Here is a 17,337-nt window from a genome sequence, read left to right on the forward strand (position 1 = left end):
CCCTCCAGAGGCTGGAAATGGAATTTATTCATTATGCCTATGTGATTTGAAGTCTCCATAAAAATCCCTCAACTAAGGGATGTGGAGGGTTTCTGGGTTGCACAACACATGGAGCCTCCTGGAGTGTGGCACACTCTGGACAGAGCATGAAAGCTCCACACTCCTTCCCCCATACCTTGCCTATGCAGCTCCTCCATCATCTGTATCCTTTATGAACCTGTAAAAGTTAAATGTTTCTCTAGCAAATTAACTGAACCCTAGAAGAGGGTCGCAGGAACCCTGACAGGGAGCCAGATCACAGCCTGGGTCTTGTGACTGGCATGTGAAGTGGGGGCAGTCTTGTGGGAATGAGCCCTCAACCTGTGGGATCTGACACTCTTTCAGGCATAGTGTTAGAGCTGAACTAAATTCGAAAACACCCAGTCGGTGTCTGCCAGAGAATCTGGTATCAGAAGTGTTATGCTGAATGGTGTGAGCAGAAAAAAACACTTGGGTTTTTCCCATCCCTAATGGCCTTTTAGATTCCCCAGGCAGCAAGTTCTTTGGGGAGCCAGTGCTACTGTTAAGCATTTGTGGTATCTTTTTGTATAGGCTTGGCAGAAAAAAGGTTGAGAATTATGTTCTAAGTGATATAGCAAACAATTAAGAGGTGCCAGTCATATCGCTATTTTGAAGTATGAAGGGTGATTCATTGAAAGAGCCATTTCTAAGCTTAAGTAAGTTTGAAAGTGCACTTGAATTAATAGTCCCAGATGAATTTAAGCCCAGTGAACACTTGGACCAATCAGATAACAGAAATACTAGAATGTTAGCCATCCTCTGTTGATCATAATCTCTCATGCTGAATTCATGTGGCAAAATCATGTTTAAAAACACCACTATTGGCTGGGTGCGGAGGCTCATGCCTATAAGCCCAGCACTTTGGGAGGCCGAGGCGGGCGGATAATGAGATCAGGAGTTTGAGACCAGTCTGGCCAACATAGAGAAACCCCGTCTCTACTAAAAATACAAAAAAATTAGCTGAGTGTGGTGGTGGGCGCCTGTAATCCCAGCTACTTGGGAGGCTGAGGCAGGAAAATGGCGTGAACCTGGGAGGCGGAGGTTGCAGTGAGCCGAGATCACGCCATTGCACTCCAGCCTGGGTAATAGTGCGAGACTCCATCTCAAAAACAAACAAACAAAAAATAAACAAAAAACAAAAATAAAAAAACACTATCTTTTCACAATGAGCTTTAATATTCCAGGCCACAGCCAGTTTGCTGTATTCAAAAACAAACAAGCAAACAAACATTAGTGATATAATATCATTTTGGTGATGAAAAGCCTGTGTATGTATTATTTTTTCATGTTCTAAGAATCACAACAAAATCTAAAATATTGGAAAGCTATAAAAAATTTATTTTCACTCCCCCCAAATCTAACTAAATTTTGTTAACTAAACACAAAATTATCATAGAAATGTATATGACCTGAAAATTAAAAAAAAAAAAACACTGTCAGTCATAGAATGTTTTATTTTAAACTTGCTGTCAAACTTTCAAATACAACACATGTGGCAAAGAAACAACAGTTCACACACAACATCTGCCACAATTCTATCTTTGAACTGCCTTTTCTATAGTATGTGGTATGTTACAATTTCTTTCAACTTCTTACATTCATGGTATTCTTAAAGGCAGCAATGTCAATTTTTCTGCTTTGAAAATAGTTCAGTTAATGTTCTGAAATTGCTTAAAATGACATTTTCCTTTTAGTATTCTACTGCTGCCCACGCTGACATAATTCAACATATTATTAATAAACTGTTGAGAGGTATACTGTACTTAATAAACCAACTCCCAACTCTAAGTTAACCTCAATCTAAAACAAGCATTTTCTTAAACCAGTATACTCAGCTACTTTTCTCAAAAATATTTCCATTCTGAAATAAGATATTTTGTGAGACACAATAGTTTCATCTTTTATTCCTAACAGAACTCATGCCGTACTTTTTTTCTCAAAATATATTTGATATATTCTGTGCAAAATGTTAAGTTCTGTATAGGTATGTACCTTATTTTGAAAAAGTTTATAAAATATAATTCCTAAAAACAACCTCAACATTAGACAATACAGGAAGAAAAAACATCAGACAAAGCCTAAGTTTTCACATGAGAAACGAAGTATGTTCTTAAAGCTCCAGTAATACATTCCTTGAAAAAACTCAGAATGCACTTTGGTCATTATTAAACATATTTGAACATAGGCAAATCAAATGAAATGCTTTCTGTTGTTTTTCATAGAAAGAAAAAACATACTACACAATGAGGCTGAATTGAGGCTGATCAAAAGGAATGGTAAGAGCAAAGTGATACGACATGGCTCTGTTCTCCACACATTCCTGATTTTAAGATTATGATTTGGGGATTATAACTGCACCAATCAAACAAATTATTTACAATTAATCTTCTTAAAGTTCTTAAAATATGGTAAAAATATGAGGATATTCCACATGATACACTTTGCACCAAGAAAATTCTAGATTGTTTCAAATGAATTTTTAGAAACCAGATGCCCAGTTTAAAAAAAATTGCAAAGACCATTTCATGTTTCATGTAATTCCTAAAATACTCGATTGTACAAATATAACAACTTAAAATCAAGGCCCAGTGTAAGATACTATCATGTTCGCCCGATTTACCTAACACACCAACATGATAAGTTCTCATTGGACACTTGGCAAATTATTCGTTGGGGAGGTTAAAAGCATCTAAAATAGCCCTTATATAATGGGGGTGGGGTAGGGATAATGCACCAGATAAGTTTAGAGGATAGAATTTGCAAGCTGAAGCTGTCTTTTCTGAAAATTTGGATATAGTTCTATAACTAGCAATTAGAGAAATATTTTATTGGTTCTTAGCCTTATTCTTAAGTTGTTCATTTGAGTGTGGTGTGAATAGCCTGTACTAGAGTGTACCATGGGGAGAAAATTATTTACTTGAGTAAACATAATGTACTTTAGTAATATCAGTAGGCACTTCACTTGTGAGATGAGTATATACCTCACTCAAAAGGATACCATATCATGCCCTAGTACACTATAACAGATCCCATATAAAGATACGCATTAAAAGTAACAATTTTAAAAAGTGCACATTTTGAGCATGCACAGCTGGAGCTGTGCAAACAGCCCAGTGTTTCAAATAAATACAAGTATTACTAGTTAATTTTTATCAAAATATCTTACAGTATGGTAACCATTTACAATTATTGCTCTATTATAAGTTTTATCATCAAAGAGCACTTGTTGACCTGTTATATAATACCGTATACATTAATACTGAAGGGTGCTTAAACTGCAACTTAATCAGTTTGGATCCTGGCATTGTTCCAAAATAATTCAAGAGAAACCCTGACTGGATCTTGATTTACCGAAGAAAATGTTTTATGTGTATAGCTGAGTTCAATGCAATATTCCAAAGTTAAAGAACTTTTCCTCAAGTAAGGCAAGTTCACGGCATTGATGGAGAAACAGTGCTTAGCAATGGCTTCTGTTTTCACAATTTGTTATTTTGCCAATTATTTATGACCAATTACCAGGATCTCAAGTATCTGGATATCAGTTTCATCACCCTTTCAACAACTAAGTACATCAATGCTTAAAAATAAAATATAAAGACTAAAATAAATGTAAAAAAAAGTGAACAAGTAAAATAAATATAAGAATTGCACAAGACAGTCTGATGTAAACACTTCAACTCCCCAGCTGAGACTCCTGAAGCAAAGAATCAGTGACAAGCTTTCAGGAAGCTTAGTCAGTACTCTTATTCTGGAAAAAAGGCTACATCTTCTTTTCTTTGAATTGTCATGATTTAATCTTCCATAGCTAAAAAAAAAAAAAATAGAAGTGGTGACAAGCCAGTTTTAATATCAAAGCTTAAATTATATATAGTAATACCATTTTAAAATTCAAATTTCATTCACAAACAAGTGCAGTTTCTAATATTTTAACTCCTTTATCCTTTTAAGAAGAACTCACCTTAAACACAAACAAAAATGTGAAAATCAGATTTCTATTGCTTTCTCTTAAGAAGTGGCTATATATATATATATATATAGAACTGGTTTAATATGATTATCTTACATCTTCCTAACAGTTGTGCATATATTGGAAGACGTATGCATTGCTATATAGATAAATAATACAACTTTTGGCCAAAAATAGAAATAGGGCTTTTCTTTTTCTTTTTTATCACCTAAATTAAAGTTTTATTAGTAAAAGTAAATACTTCTTGCTGGGCGTGGTGACTCACACCTGTAATCCCAGCACTCTGGCAGGCCAAGGTGGGTATATCACTTGAGGTAAGGAGTTCGAGACCAGTCTGGCTAACATTGCAAAACCCCGTCTCTACTAAAAATACAAAAATCAGCCAGGCATGGTGGTGCACACCTGTAGTCCCAGCTACTCGGGAGGCTGAGGCAGGAGAATTGCTTGAACCCAGGAGGCGGAGGTTGCAGTGAGCCAAGGTCATGCAACTGCACACCAGCCTGGGCGACAGAGCAAGACTCCATCTCAAAATAAAAAATAAAAATAAATACTTCTACTTATCCTACACAAGACTTCTATTTATAATAAATACTGTTCCAAGTTAGAAATTCCTGTATTATAAAACATAAATATATGTAATTCTTTGAAATTAAATGTGAAATGTTCACTAATTGCAATCTTACCAAAATGACTGCATTACTGTGCATGTGAGGGTAAAATGGGTGCTACAAAAATGCAACAGGAAACTAAAAAACAAAAAGTACTTGCAACCTCTTACCTTTAAATTAAATCCAAGCAAGTCACTGATAACACCAGAAACAGCTGACAGGATAACCACCTGGGTGATGTTATAAAGCAGCGGATTCATTGTAAGCCCATATAATCTGAAAGGACTGTCCAATTCCTAGCAGAAGAGAAAAAAAAGTCAGTACCAGATTCAAAAAGAATTACTACGTAAGCTAATTCAGAACAATATACAATGAGAATTTTTAAAAAACACTTTCAAAAAAGTTACCAATTATGGATGCTTTTAGAAAGGATAAACTTGGTTAAACTTGAAACAAGTAAATTTTAATAATAGTTTTAATGGTTTTAAAGGAAAAAGGAACATCCTTTAAAAGAACTCTGTGACTAAATTTGTAACTCCAATTTCTGTCCCTTAAGCTATTATAAGGAGGCTAGAGAACATTTTTTAATATAAGAACTAGACTAGAAACTGAAAGAGAACAATACCTTTTGGTAGAAGAATTAGAAGTTGGCCAAATTTTCTGATAAGATTATAACATGTAAAAACTCCTCTTTGAGTCAATTCATTTTCAAATACATGGATTGATTAATTGGTTAATTCAAACATTTAAAGTTCTATTATATGCCAAGCCCTGTGCTGGGCTCTGGGAAGTTAAGATTCAGTCCCTGAGCTGAAAGACCTTACAGTTTAGTAGACACGCAACAAATAATTAAAATATGAAAGTCCCATTTCAAAGGTACATATAAAAAGCAAATAATGGGGCCATAGAGGAAGGTGCTCCTGAAACTTTGTGGATGGTGGGGAGTAAACATTCTAAGACACATGAGAACATGACACATCTGAATGGCTACAGGTTGCTCAGCATTGTTAGGGCCCAAGTACAAGGAAGAAAGATCACTGGGCCAGCAATGTAGAAGACAGACTAGGGAGCAACGAGACCAGAGGCAAGAATATCTATAAGGAGTTCAGTGTATCAAAAGCTTAAGTGAGAGACAAGGATCTCACATAGGGCAGTACTAATAGAGAAGGGATGAATTGGAAGATATTAAAAAGACTGAATCAGTGGACTTGAGAATTTCTTAGCTGTAAAGAGAGAGAGAAAGAAGATACGATCTACGTTAAGTACCAGATTTCTGACTAGAAATCTATGTAGTTTGACTAGAGGCTATTGTATGATCAAAAAGAATCATACTATTATGCTTTGTTATTCTAGTCATTTTTATACTTTGCTCTGAGATTGTGGCTGCTCATTAAGTCTCACCTTTGTAGCCCCTTCCTGCACAGTGCCTACACTCTGAAGATACAACATACATGTGTCAAGCAAACATAAAACTATTAATTCAAGATATTTTTTCCCATTGAGCATTTTGGTCAAAAATGGAGTTTGCCTCTATTATCTTGTTCATTATTTAAATGTCACCATATTCCTCAAGATAATTAAAGGGATTTGCAAATGAAGGCAATCTGTAATTGCTTTTTATTATCCCGCCACCCACTTCTTCCGAACCCTTCAATACTATGTGGTACAGAGTCAATACCCAATTCACACTGTTTAGTTGACTGATGAATTAACTGTAACACTGAAACACAACTAATTTCATACCATTCTCTGAAAATATATAAATAACGGTAACAATTATATTCAATTGGTTATAGAAGTTGAAATTTTAAAAACTTTTTTCCTTTTAAGAACTAAAAACATAATGAATATTGTAAGCAGTGATAAAAAATGTTTTATTAAATTACCCCCAAAGAATTATTATGAGATAAAATACATCAAAATTGTATTCTTTTGTTACCAAAAATTAAATGTTTATGACATATATTTATTATGAAAATTAGGTATTATTACTTTTTAAGCTAACTCAGGCCAACCAGAAGACTGCTCTGAGAAACACAAAGTAAAAACCTTCCCAAGTTAACAAATTTTCTTTCCTGAAATCTATTTTAAGGTCTAGGAGGCATACATTTCCAAAGATGCCAATCTCGACAATACTCTAAACATAATATTAAGTATTAATATACAATTTCCAAAGAAATTATTTGGATTAGTTTGAGCACTTTTGCAATGAGAAGTAAAATATAAATTGTATGTATGTGCACAAGTGTAACTTGGAAATAACTTGGATAATCATGAAAACCAAATATAAAGTAGTATCTATAAACAAAAAAAAAATTATGTCAGAACAGCATATTTGACATTATAACCATTTTCAATTCTATTCTTACCTTTAGCAGTTTAGTAGCCAGTTTTAAAACATTATTCACTAGTGTCAGTTCCTCCTTTTTGTTAGGTTTTTTCTCCATTTTCAAGTAGAGGTTTATCTTTTATAAAAAGAATAGAAATGCTTAAAATTATAATAAATACACATTTTTAAAGGACTTGAAATATATTCATTCAAGTATCTGGTTATCGAGATTATAGGTGATTTTAACACTCTTTATACTACATATTCCAAACTTCCTATACTTATTTTATAATAGGAAAATAATAACTGTTACTCAAACACTTTTCAAATGTAATCAAAAGCCAAAATAAAAAAGACTGGATGGCATTATTTAAAACGTGAGACACTTTAATATCACAGCCAAATCAACCTAAAAAATAAATAATAATTAGAATAAACTAAATAAATGGTTTATCATTTCTTTCTTTCTTTTTTACCAGAGATGGGGTCTTGCTATGTTGCCTAGGCTGGTCTTGAACTCCTGGATTCAAGTGATCCTCCCATCTCAGCCTCCCAAAGTGTTGGGATTATAGACAGTCACAATGCCTTGCTGTTTTATGATTTATTTGAAAGTCACTAAAAAGTATTTGTGTATTTGTATTATCTATTCTATAATAGACAATTTTGGGGTGTCCACAGTTCCTTTCTTTGAAAAATGCTCTAACCCCAAGCCAGTGGAAGAAGCAAGGCTAGGCAACTGTGCTGATCCCATTAGGTCTCACCTTCACCCACAATCTGGCAGCCATCGCTGATTAAGCTGGAATGTACACCCAAACCAAAGCTAGTCAATATACTGACCAGGTAAGACTAACATGATATATCTATCAGATATTGTAGGAACATAAACTGAAAAGTCAGTAAAAGTCTAAGCCAGAACTCATGCTAAACCAAACCAAAACCGTGTGTAAACCAAAATTATAGGGTAACAAGTCTACAGAAAGGCCACTGGAAGAAAGGTGAAGAGAAGGGCAGAAATGAGAAACCGTTAGCCTCAGAGTGAGTTGGAGGAAGTGGTTGATTTTGTCCAATTCCATAAGGCTCAAGTATACTAATTTTTTTGAGTTGGAGTCTCACTCTGTTGCCCAGGCTGGAGTGCAGTGGCACAATCTCAGCTCACCACAACCTCTGGGGTTCAAACGATTCTCCTGCCGTAGCCTAACAAGTAGCTGGGATTACAGGCACACACCACCATACCTGGCTAATTTTTGTATTTTTTCACCTTGGGGTTTCACCTTGTTGGCCAGGCTGGTCTTGAACTCCTGACCTCAGGTAATCTGCCTGCCTTAGCCTCCCAAAGTGCTGGGATTACAGGTGTGTTACCGCGCCTGGCAGGCTCAAGTATACTTTCTTAGGGATCTTTATCTTTGTGGTTACTCTCCCGTTTGAGCTCATTTGACAGGTTTATTGATTCTTTAAAACCAAACTATCCCTAACTAAAATATTCTTGGGAATAAGTTTCTTTACAAAATTCCTATAAAATGGCAAGAGGAAAATATTTAACAAATTCATATAAAATAAAATTAACCAATTATGCTTTATTCTTTCTACTGAGTAAAAATTATACTTACTCAAATGTGGCTCTGCTACACTGCAAAGCAAACATGTCCCACTCATAGTTTAAAATACATTAATTTAATAAGTGGTACTTCCTTCTTGTCAAATAAAAATGGGACATTAAAAAAGGAGATTCGATTTGAAATATGAATCAAGGCAGGAACACTGAAGAAAGGCTTGTGTCCTATTAAATTTTACGTTTTGCTTTATAGCACAAATGACCTTAATCAAATAAAACACATTCTTGAAAAACATAAAGGAAATGAAAACATTTTAACTTATAGATATTAATTTATAGCGTAATAAGCATGCACACTCACCTGTTCAGTAAGTAATATTGAGGTATTGCTATATTTTTTACTTGTTTCTGATCCAAGGGTAACAAATCTCAGCAGAAAAAGTGTTAACGAGATGCACCAGATTACCAGTTCCCAATTGTAATGACAATCAAGGAAGATCTCGTGTACATGAAGTAGCTAAAAGTATGAAAAAGGTAACATAAAGCAGCAATGCGATTCAAACAATTTCTTTTTAAAAGAAATAAACATTTTACTTCATAGATTGTTCATAAATTTAGTATTACATTTTAGAAACATTCTACATTAATTATGAAATATTTTAAGCACATCAAAAATATAGAGTATAATGTAATTAATATCCATGGGGCCTCTACCCAGTTTTGTCAAATCTTAGTATTTTGCAACATCTCTTTCTGATTAAAAAATATTAGATTCAGTTGAAATCACCTTAAACTTTCCCTTGATTCTTATTTTTCTTCCCCTTCCCACCCCAGAAGTAATGAATTTTATGTTTATCTTTTCCATAATTGTTTTTATTGTTTAGCTACATATACATCCTTAAACTATATTATTTTTTGTATATTTTAAAATTTATTTTCCAAGCACTTGGGAGTTGGGGGAAAAAAAGAAAAAAAATTTGTATGTTACCACATTATTCACATCATTCTTTAATTTACTTTTTATTCCACTGAATTTTGTTTTCAAGGCTGATTCAGGACGACAGACTTAGCTCTAAATTTGTTCATTCTAACTCCTATGTTAAAGTAAAAAAATCAGCCATGATTTATTGGCCAGTAAAACAATCGGCCACAACTTATTGGTCAACCCTATCATTAATATTTTGTTGCCAATTTCCATTATTACAAGCAATGCTGCAATACACATTCTTGTATGTGTTTCCTTGTATGCACATGCAACTTTCTCTAGAAGTTATCTGGGAGTCAAATCACTGGGTTCTTGGATATTACATCTTCTATTAGATATTGTAAGTTTGTCTCTGAAATAGTTGCCCCAATTTATCCTCTCAGCAGTGTATCAGAGTTCCCTTTGCCATCATTTTCATTCATACTTGTTATGATCTAACTTCCTAATATCTGCCAATCTAATGGGTGTGAAGTGTTCTCTGATTGCCTTAATTTTACTTTTCCTGATATTAAGGGAGGATGAGTATGTTTCATATGCTTATTGGTAACTGAATTTCCTCCTCTGTGAGTTACCTTTTTATATTCTATATCTACATTTTTTCTAGTATGTTGTCTGTTTTTCCTATTGATTTGTAGAAGTTATGTCTATAATGTGACTAACAATCCTATTTAAGTCATTTTGCCACTATCTTTCCCAGACTCTGGTTTGTTGTTTATGCTGTGTTTGCAGGACACGAAATTTTAATTTTTATTTGTGATCATATTAAAAATTTTTTCACATTTACATCTTTAATCCACCTAGAATTTATTTTTATGTATGGCATGAAGTCATTTTGCTCCATTTGTACTTCATATTTCCATTATGTAAAGCCTTCCTGCATTGATATTCAATGCCATCTGATCATATATTAGGTTTCTACGTATATATGGCTATGTACAACTCTATTTCATCCCATTGGTCATTCTATACCTGGGCAAAAATCATAGTCTTTCTGTAATTTTAAAATAAGTCTCTCATCTGAAGGTTCTAAGAGAAATTAAAAAAAGAAAAACAAAAAGAAAAAATAAAATAAGTCTTCATATTTCTGGTACAGCAACTTGTTCTTCAAAATTATCTGGACTACTCTTGTCTTTCTGTGCTTCCAGATGAGTTTTAGGGAGCTTGATGAGTTACTTATTTTTTTAAAATAAAGCATTCTGTTTAATTACATGGGATTCCAACAATTCCCTCAGGAGAATCAATATGAAATTGAACCTTCCCAACTATTAACATTGTGACTAAGATTGTATACCTTCTTTTCAAAATTTTTTTTGAGACTGAGTGTCACTCTGTTGCCCAGGCTGGAGTGCAGTGGCGTGATCTCGGCTCACTGCAACCTCCGCCTCCCAAGTTCAAGTGATTCTCCTGCCTCCTCAGCCTCCCAAGTAGCTGGGATTACAGGCATGCGCCACCACATCTGGCTATTTTTTTCAGTAGAGATGGGGTTTTGCCATGGTGTCCAGGCTGGTCTTGAACTCCTGACCTCAGGTGATCCGTCCACCTAGGCCTCCCAAAGTGCTGGGATTACAGGCATGAGTCACCGCGCTCAGCCTCATTGTGTACCTTCTTTTATAATTTTCAATAGTTTTATCCTATTTCTCCATAAGGTCCTACATATCTTTTGTTAGACTTATTCTTGTGAATCTTTGTTGTTGTTGTTGTTGCTATTGGAAATGAATATGTGTTTTTGTTGTTGTTTTTAAAGACAGGGTCTCACTGTTACTCCAGGCTGGAGTACAGTGGCACAATCATGGCTCACTGCAGCCTTGACTTCCCAGGCTCAGGTGATCTTCTCACCCCAGCTTCCCAAGTAGCTGGGATCACAGGCGTGTGTCACCACATCTGGCTAATTTTTGTATTTTTTATTTTTAAGAGACCAGGTCTTACTATGTTGCCCAGGCTGGCTTTGAACTCCTGGGCTCAAGGGATCCATCCACTTTGGCCTTCCAAAGTGCTAAGATTATAACCATGAGTCACTGTGCCTGGCCAGTATTTACAGTTTTCAATTACCTATTTCTGTATATAGCAGATGTCAACAAATTATGGTCCACTGACCAAATCTAGCTTTAGGCCTCTGTCTGGCCTCAGAGCTAAAAGTAATTTTTATATTATTTCAAAGGAAGAAGAGAAAGAGGAATTAGAAGAAAAAGAATATATTTCAGAGATTGTAGGTATCAGGCAAAAGTCTAAAATATTTATCTGGCCCTTTACAGAGGAAGTTTGCTAATCTCTGGTTTATAGAAACAAAATTAATTTTTAAAATGTTGTTGGATCTGTTTTTGTTAATCTTGATATAACAAATATATTTTAAATAATGTGTCTGTAAAGTCACTTGGATATTCTATATAAACAATCATATAGTCTACTATTTTTTTCCCCAAACTGTAGACCACTTTTTTCCCCCATCTTTGCTGATTAATACCCTCCATCAAATGCCGACTAGAAGTGGTAAAGCAAGTAACTTTGTCTTATTCCCAATTTTAAAGTAAATAACTCTTAAGGTGATATCATTATGTATAATGCTTACTCCAAATTTTAAAAGATATACTTTACTGGATTAAGGACAATACTTCCTAGTCCTTGTATCATGAATGTCCACTGAAAATTTACAAATTGTTTTCTGCATCTATTGATATGATTGCATATTTTCTGCCTTTAATCAGCTTAAATTGCATTAATAGATTTTCTAAAGTTGAAATCTGCATTCCAGGGACAATCTTAGTCATGGCCTATTTATTGTAATTCACATTCTGGCTTCATCTTCTTAGTATTTTGTTGAAGAATTTTGTATCTAATAAATGAAACCAGCTCAGTTTCCCATTTTCATACTAGTCATGGCCTATTTATTGTAATTCACATTCTGGCTTCATCTTCTTAGTATTTTGTTGAAGAATTTTGTATCTAATAAATGAAACCAGCTCAGTTTCCCATTTTCATACTAGCTCTATGGTACTGGCATCAAGGTTATACTAGCCTCATAAAAGGAGCTGAAGAATATCCCCTTTGTCTATTGACTAGATCTTTTGTGTAAGTTTAGGATTATCTATTTAAATATTCAACAAAATTCATCAGTAAAACCATATGGGATTTTTGTTGGTGGCATATTTTAAACTACTAAAATTTTAAACTACTTACAGCTACAAATCTCTTCAGGTTTTCAATTACTTTGAGTCCATTTTAATAGATTGTGCATTTCTATAAAATTGTCCACTTATGCCTTCAACTTTAATGATATAAAGCACTTCATACGAGTATCTTTAAAAAATTCTCAATTGTGCCAGTATTAAACTGTTTACAGTTTAATAGTGTGCCTTTTCTTTTAAAGAATGTATTATTTGTATGTTTTTAAATCTCCAAATACATAAGATTTTTTGTTGCTATCACTCTTTTCTACTTTGACTATATGACAGCTAGATATTGTGGTCTGTATAGTATCAGACATTTGGTATTAGTTTTTACTTTATTGTCTAATACATGGGAAAGTTTTATAAACATCCTTGTGCCTGAAAAAAAAGTCATCAACTCAGAAAAATTCTTAGCCATTATCTCTCCAAATGTTGTTTTTCAGCATTCTTTCTTCCTGGAATTCTTTATTTATTTATTTTGAGACAGTCTCACTCTGTTGCCCAGGCTGAAGTACAGTGGTGCAACCTCGGCTCACTGCAACTTCTGCCTCCCCAGTTCAAGCAATTCTCCTGCCTCAGCTTCCCCAGCGCTGGGATTACAGGCGTGAGCCACAATGCCCGATTAATTTTGTATTTTCAGTAGAGAGAGGTTTCACCATATTGGCCAGACTGGTCACGAACTCCTGACCTCAAGTGTTCTGCCTGCCTTGGCCTCCCAAAATGCTAGGATTACAGGCGTGGGCCACCACACCCAGCCTCCTCCTGGAATTCTTATTAGACATATGTTGGATCTCCCACGAAGTCTCAATATCCATTTTACATTTTCTGTCTCTTTATCTCTGTCCTGTATCTTAGTCATTTCTTTCATCTCCCAGTTCACTATGTCTTTAGCTGTCTTTAATTTGCTATTTATTCTGTTCATTGTGTTTTAAAAGTCAATGACTTTGTTCCAGCAGTGAAAAGCAAAAAACAAAAGTCAAAAGTCAATAACTGTATTTTTCATTTCTCTGAAGTTCTTTTTCAAACTTATCTGTTCTCTTTTCATAGTGTTATCTATGTCTTTCATCACTGTAAACAAACTTAGTTTCCACCTGATCAAACTGAAATAGCTGGAGACCTAATCCTGCTATTGGTTTATCTATTGACTTCTTCATGTTACCCTGTTTCTTCCTATGTTTTGATATCAGAAGGAGCTTTATCTGTGGATCCCATGAGGTCTAGGCTGAAGTCGCATGCCCCCAAACAGCCTTGGTTTTGCTTCTGTCAGGTATCCAGGGGCCTAGGACCACTTCTTATATTAACTTCTTGACATGAGGGTTATAGGACAAGATGTATAATGTCAATTTGAACCCTAAACCTGTAGTAAGGGCAGAGTTATATATTCTTAGAAGAGACTTTTCCCCCATCCTTGTCATCCAGAGTCAGATAAGCTTCCTTCTTGTCTTCCAGTGCTGGTGAGCAGACTGTTTTTCTTATCCAACTTTTCACTGAGGCTGTAGATCTTGGAGGGTTTGCCTTCATGGTGTGAGTAGGGAGGTATTACAGGTCAAGGCCTCATCTCCTGTCCTACATGGGCATAAAATTTCAAGTCTTTGGGATACAATACTAAGACTGGCAATATACTTCATTCTCTTATTCTCATGCTGCCATAGCATTAATGCTTATTCTTAAATGCTCTGGTTTTCAGTTTTGTCTTCATTTTTGGACCTTTATTATCTTATGAACTTAGATATATATACAATATGTACATTCAAAAGCTGAGGGTTTCCCCCAGCATTGTTTGATGTTTTTTTTGTTTGTTTGTTTTTGGAGACAGAGTCTCGCTCTATCCCCCAGGCTGGAGTGCAGTGATGCAATCTCCGCCTTTTGGGTCCAAGAGATTCTCATTCCTCAGCCTCCTGAATAGCTGGGATTACAGGCGCCTACCACCATGCCCGGCTAATTTTTGTATTTTTAACAGAGATGAGGTTTCACCATGTTGGTCGGGTTGGTCTCAAACTCCTGACCTCAGGTGGTCCGCACTCCCTGGCCTCCCGAAGTGCTGGGATTACAGGTGTGAACCACTGTGCCCAGCCTGCTTGATGTTTTAAAGTAGAAGAATTTTCAGATAAGCTAGTACATCATACTACTTGGAATGGAAGTTTGCATATGTTTTATTATTTTTGTTTTTAAAATTTTAATACCTTTAAACTTATTTTTAAATATTACATGGCCCGTGACACAACCCTCAGGAGACCCTGAGAACATGTTCCCCTGCATTATAGCAGTGCATATCCTGAGATATTTTTGTACTCCCTAAGTAATCTGGGTCACTAAAAATTCTTTTTCAGAGTATGCAGCAGTTAAGTCACAGTAACTATTCAGATATAAGAAATAAAAGAATAGTAAACATGAACAAATCGGACATTCCTGGGACAATTTCATAACTCATATGTTTCTTCTGGGAAGTAATGAGAAGGATTCTAGGCAAAAATTAATCTGTGTTCTTTCAACAGACATTTGAGCATATATGCTCACTGTTCATGGCACAGAGATAAGATACACTTATTTATTCTACCACAAAAATAAACTGCAGAAAGACAACTTCAAAACTTACTTTTCTAACTAGGCTTACTTATATTATTATTTGATTATTTATTAATCTGAAAGTTAGTATTTATATATCTGGTTAATTTCTACATGGAGCGAGTTAACTCACCTGGGCACAACAGATAAATACAACTGAGATAGTCAATAAGAAAGCAGATGAAACTATTACATCAACTGAACGCTGAGGACCTCGACGCTGCAGGGTGTGGATGGAAGGGAGAAAAGGAAACATTTTAAAATATATTTACTAATTAGTAGATAATTTCCATGGTTTCAATAAAGGTGTCGACTCATCACCATGAGTTTGATCATAGCCCACAATGTTGAATATACCTAATTTGTTAGGCAAATTTTAATGATAAAGTGTTATGATTTCCTGAGGATTTGCAACAGAGTTAAAAGGGTATCTATATCTATATAGCATAAAATTATTGGTATAACTTTCAAATACTTCATTTTGTCAAACACAAGTCATTTATTCAGTAAATATTTCGTAAGCACCTGCTTAGAACTAGATACTGTGCTGGGTGCTAGAAATACAACAGAGAACAACACATGGTCCCTCTACCTTCACAGGAACTAGGAGGGGAGTGAGACATCAAGCTCATAATCACAGATATATGTGATAAATTGTGATGAGTGCTAAAAGGGAAAGACATAGGATGCTTTGAGATACTTGGCAGGGAGACTTCATTTAGATTTGAGGGTTAGGAGTGTGGGCCTGGGAAGATCTCCAGATTAAGGGGGAGGGGCAGGGGCATGATGGCACACAGCAGTATTCTAGGTAGAAGGAAGAGAATGTGCAAGAACATAAAGCAGGACAGATCACAGCTCATGTAAAGAACCGAAGCAGTCTGACATGCCTGGAATGTAGTGGACTAGGAAGGAGAGTGTTTCAAAATGAAACAAAAGACAGGTGAATAAGGGAGAACTTAGATCATAAAGGGCATTATAAACCTTGTTAAGATTTTATGCTTTATCTTAAGAGCAATGGAGAACCTCCAAGAAGTTTTAAGAATATAGGGCCAAATATACATTTTTAAAAGATCACTGGTGGCAGACTGAAGAAAGGAATGAAAGGAAGAAATGTGAACAATGGAATGCCAGGTAAGAGGTAACTGTAGTAGCACAAGGCAAAAGATGATTGATGGTTTCAATGAGGGTGGTAGAAATGGAACAAAGAGAAGCAAATGGATTCAAGACATATTTTGGGAGCAGAAAAGATAGGAATTGGTGATAAATTAGATACTAGAGCTTAAACAAGGATAATTCCTAGGTCTGGGCTTACATGTTTCCCTCACTGAAGTATAAGCTTAGGTACGAGGGTAGGGGCTTTCATCTCATCAACAGTGAATGGCACATGGTTAACATAAATAAGTGTTTGCTGAATAAAATAATCAATGTACAAAAGAATGTAACACCTGCCTAGGGTTGATAATGGGGGAAATTTTGGATGAATTCAAGCAACAAAGATCAGATTCATCCCTCCATACAACAGATATGTCATAGGAAAAAAATATCCATGCCAATTTGCAGCAGTGACGCTAAGTGAACTAAATTTAATAAGTTAAATAAACAGAACAATTAATTTTTTAAATATAAGAGTAGATAAATAGGGCAAACTTTTTTTTTTACTTCTTTCATTATTATTTCAAAATATAAAGCATTAAAGATAGGTATGTCAGAGGATAATTGGTCTTTAGGTCAACTTTACCAAGATATAGACAGTGCTGTGAATAAATATCATTGAATTTGCATGATTATTCCATATATAATGACATTCTACTGTTACTTAATGCAGTTGAGTAATCCTCAGAAAAAAAAGCGTTTTCCTAAAACCAATTTAGATGTTTCCCTCTTCCCTCCAGAGTTTTTATATCATACTTCCACAACTAGGACAATTATTTAAAAGTTTAAAGGAAAATAATGACATGAAAAGAATGAATTGCAAACTAATATTTTAAAATAGTAATAGGTCCCTTCTGTGAGGAAACTCATTGGTTAGTTTTGTTTTAAATTCTTTTTTAAGTAATGAGCTCCCTCTGCTGGCTTGTGACAACCAGGCAAGTAGAAACAAAATCCC

The 17,337-nt window shown here is 35.0% G+C and overlaps 1 protein-coding gene across 3 annotated transcripts in view; it reads right to left on the minus strand.

The window, feature by feature from the left end:
* Positions 1-1,213: 1,213 nt before the first annotated feature.
* The window catches only part of PHTF2 (putative homeodomain transcription factor 2), a 168,252-nt gene continuing 152,128 nt past the window's right edge, over positions 1,214-17,337 (minus strand). For 2 of the 3 annotated variants that reach the window (XM_011927709.1, XM_011927708.1), the window contains exons 14-18: positions 15,364-15,450; positions 8,878-9,033; positions 7,005-7,100; positions 4,806-4,931; positions 1,214-3,865 (exon numbers count right to left, since the gene is read on the minus strand). In XM_011927709.1, the coding sequence (XP_011783099.1) occupies positions 3,845-3,865; positions 4,806-4,931; positions 7,005-7,100; positions 8,878-9,033; positions 15,364-15,450 (486 nt within the window). In that variant the 3' untranslated portion in view covers positions 1,214-3,844. The remainder of the gene's footprint in view (positions 3,866-4,805; positions 4,932-7,004; positions 7,101-8,877; positions 9,034-15,363; positions 15,451-17,337) is intronic. The other variant, XM_011927710.1, reaches the window with a different exon arrangement.

Source organism: Colobus angolensis, unplaced genomic scaffold, assembly GCF_000951035.1.
Source record: "Colobus angolensis palliatus isolate OR3802 unplaced genomic scaffold, Cang.pa_1.0 Scaffold74, whole genome shotgun sequence".
In the NCBI taxonomy this organism is placed as follows: domain Eukaryota; kingdom Metazoa; phylum Chordata; class Mammalia; order Primates; family Cercopithecidae; genus Colobus; species Colobus angolensis.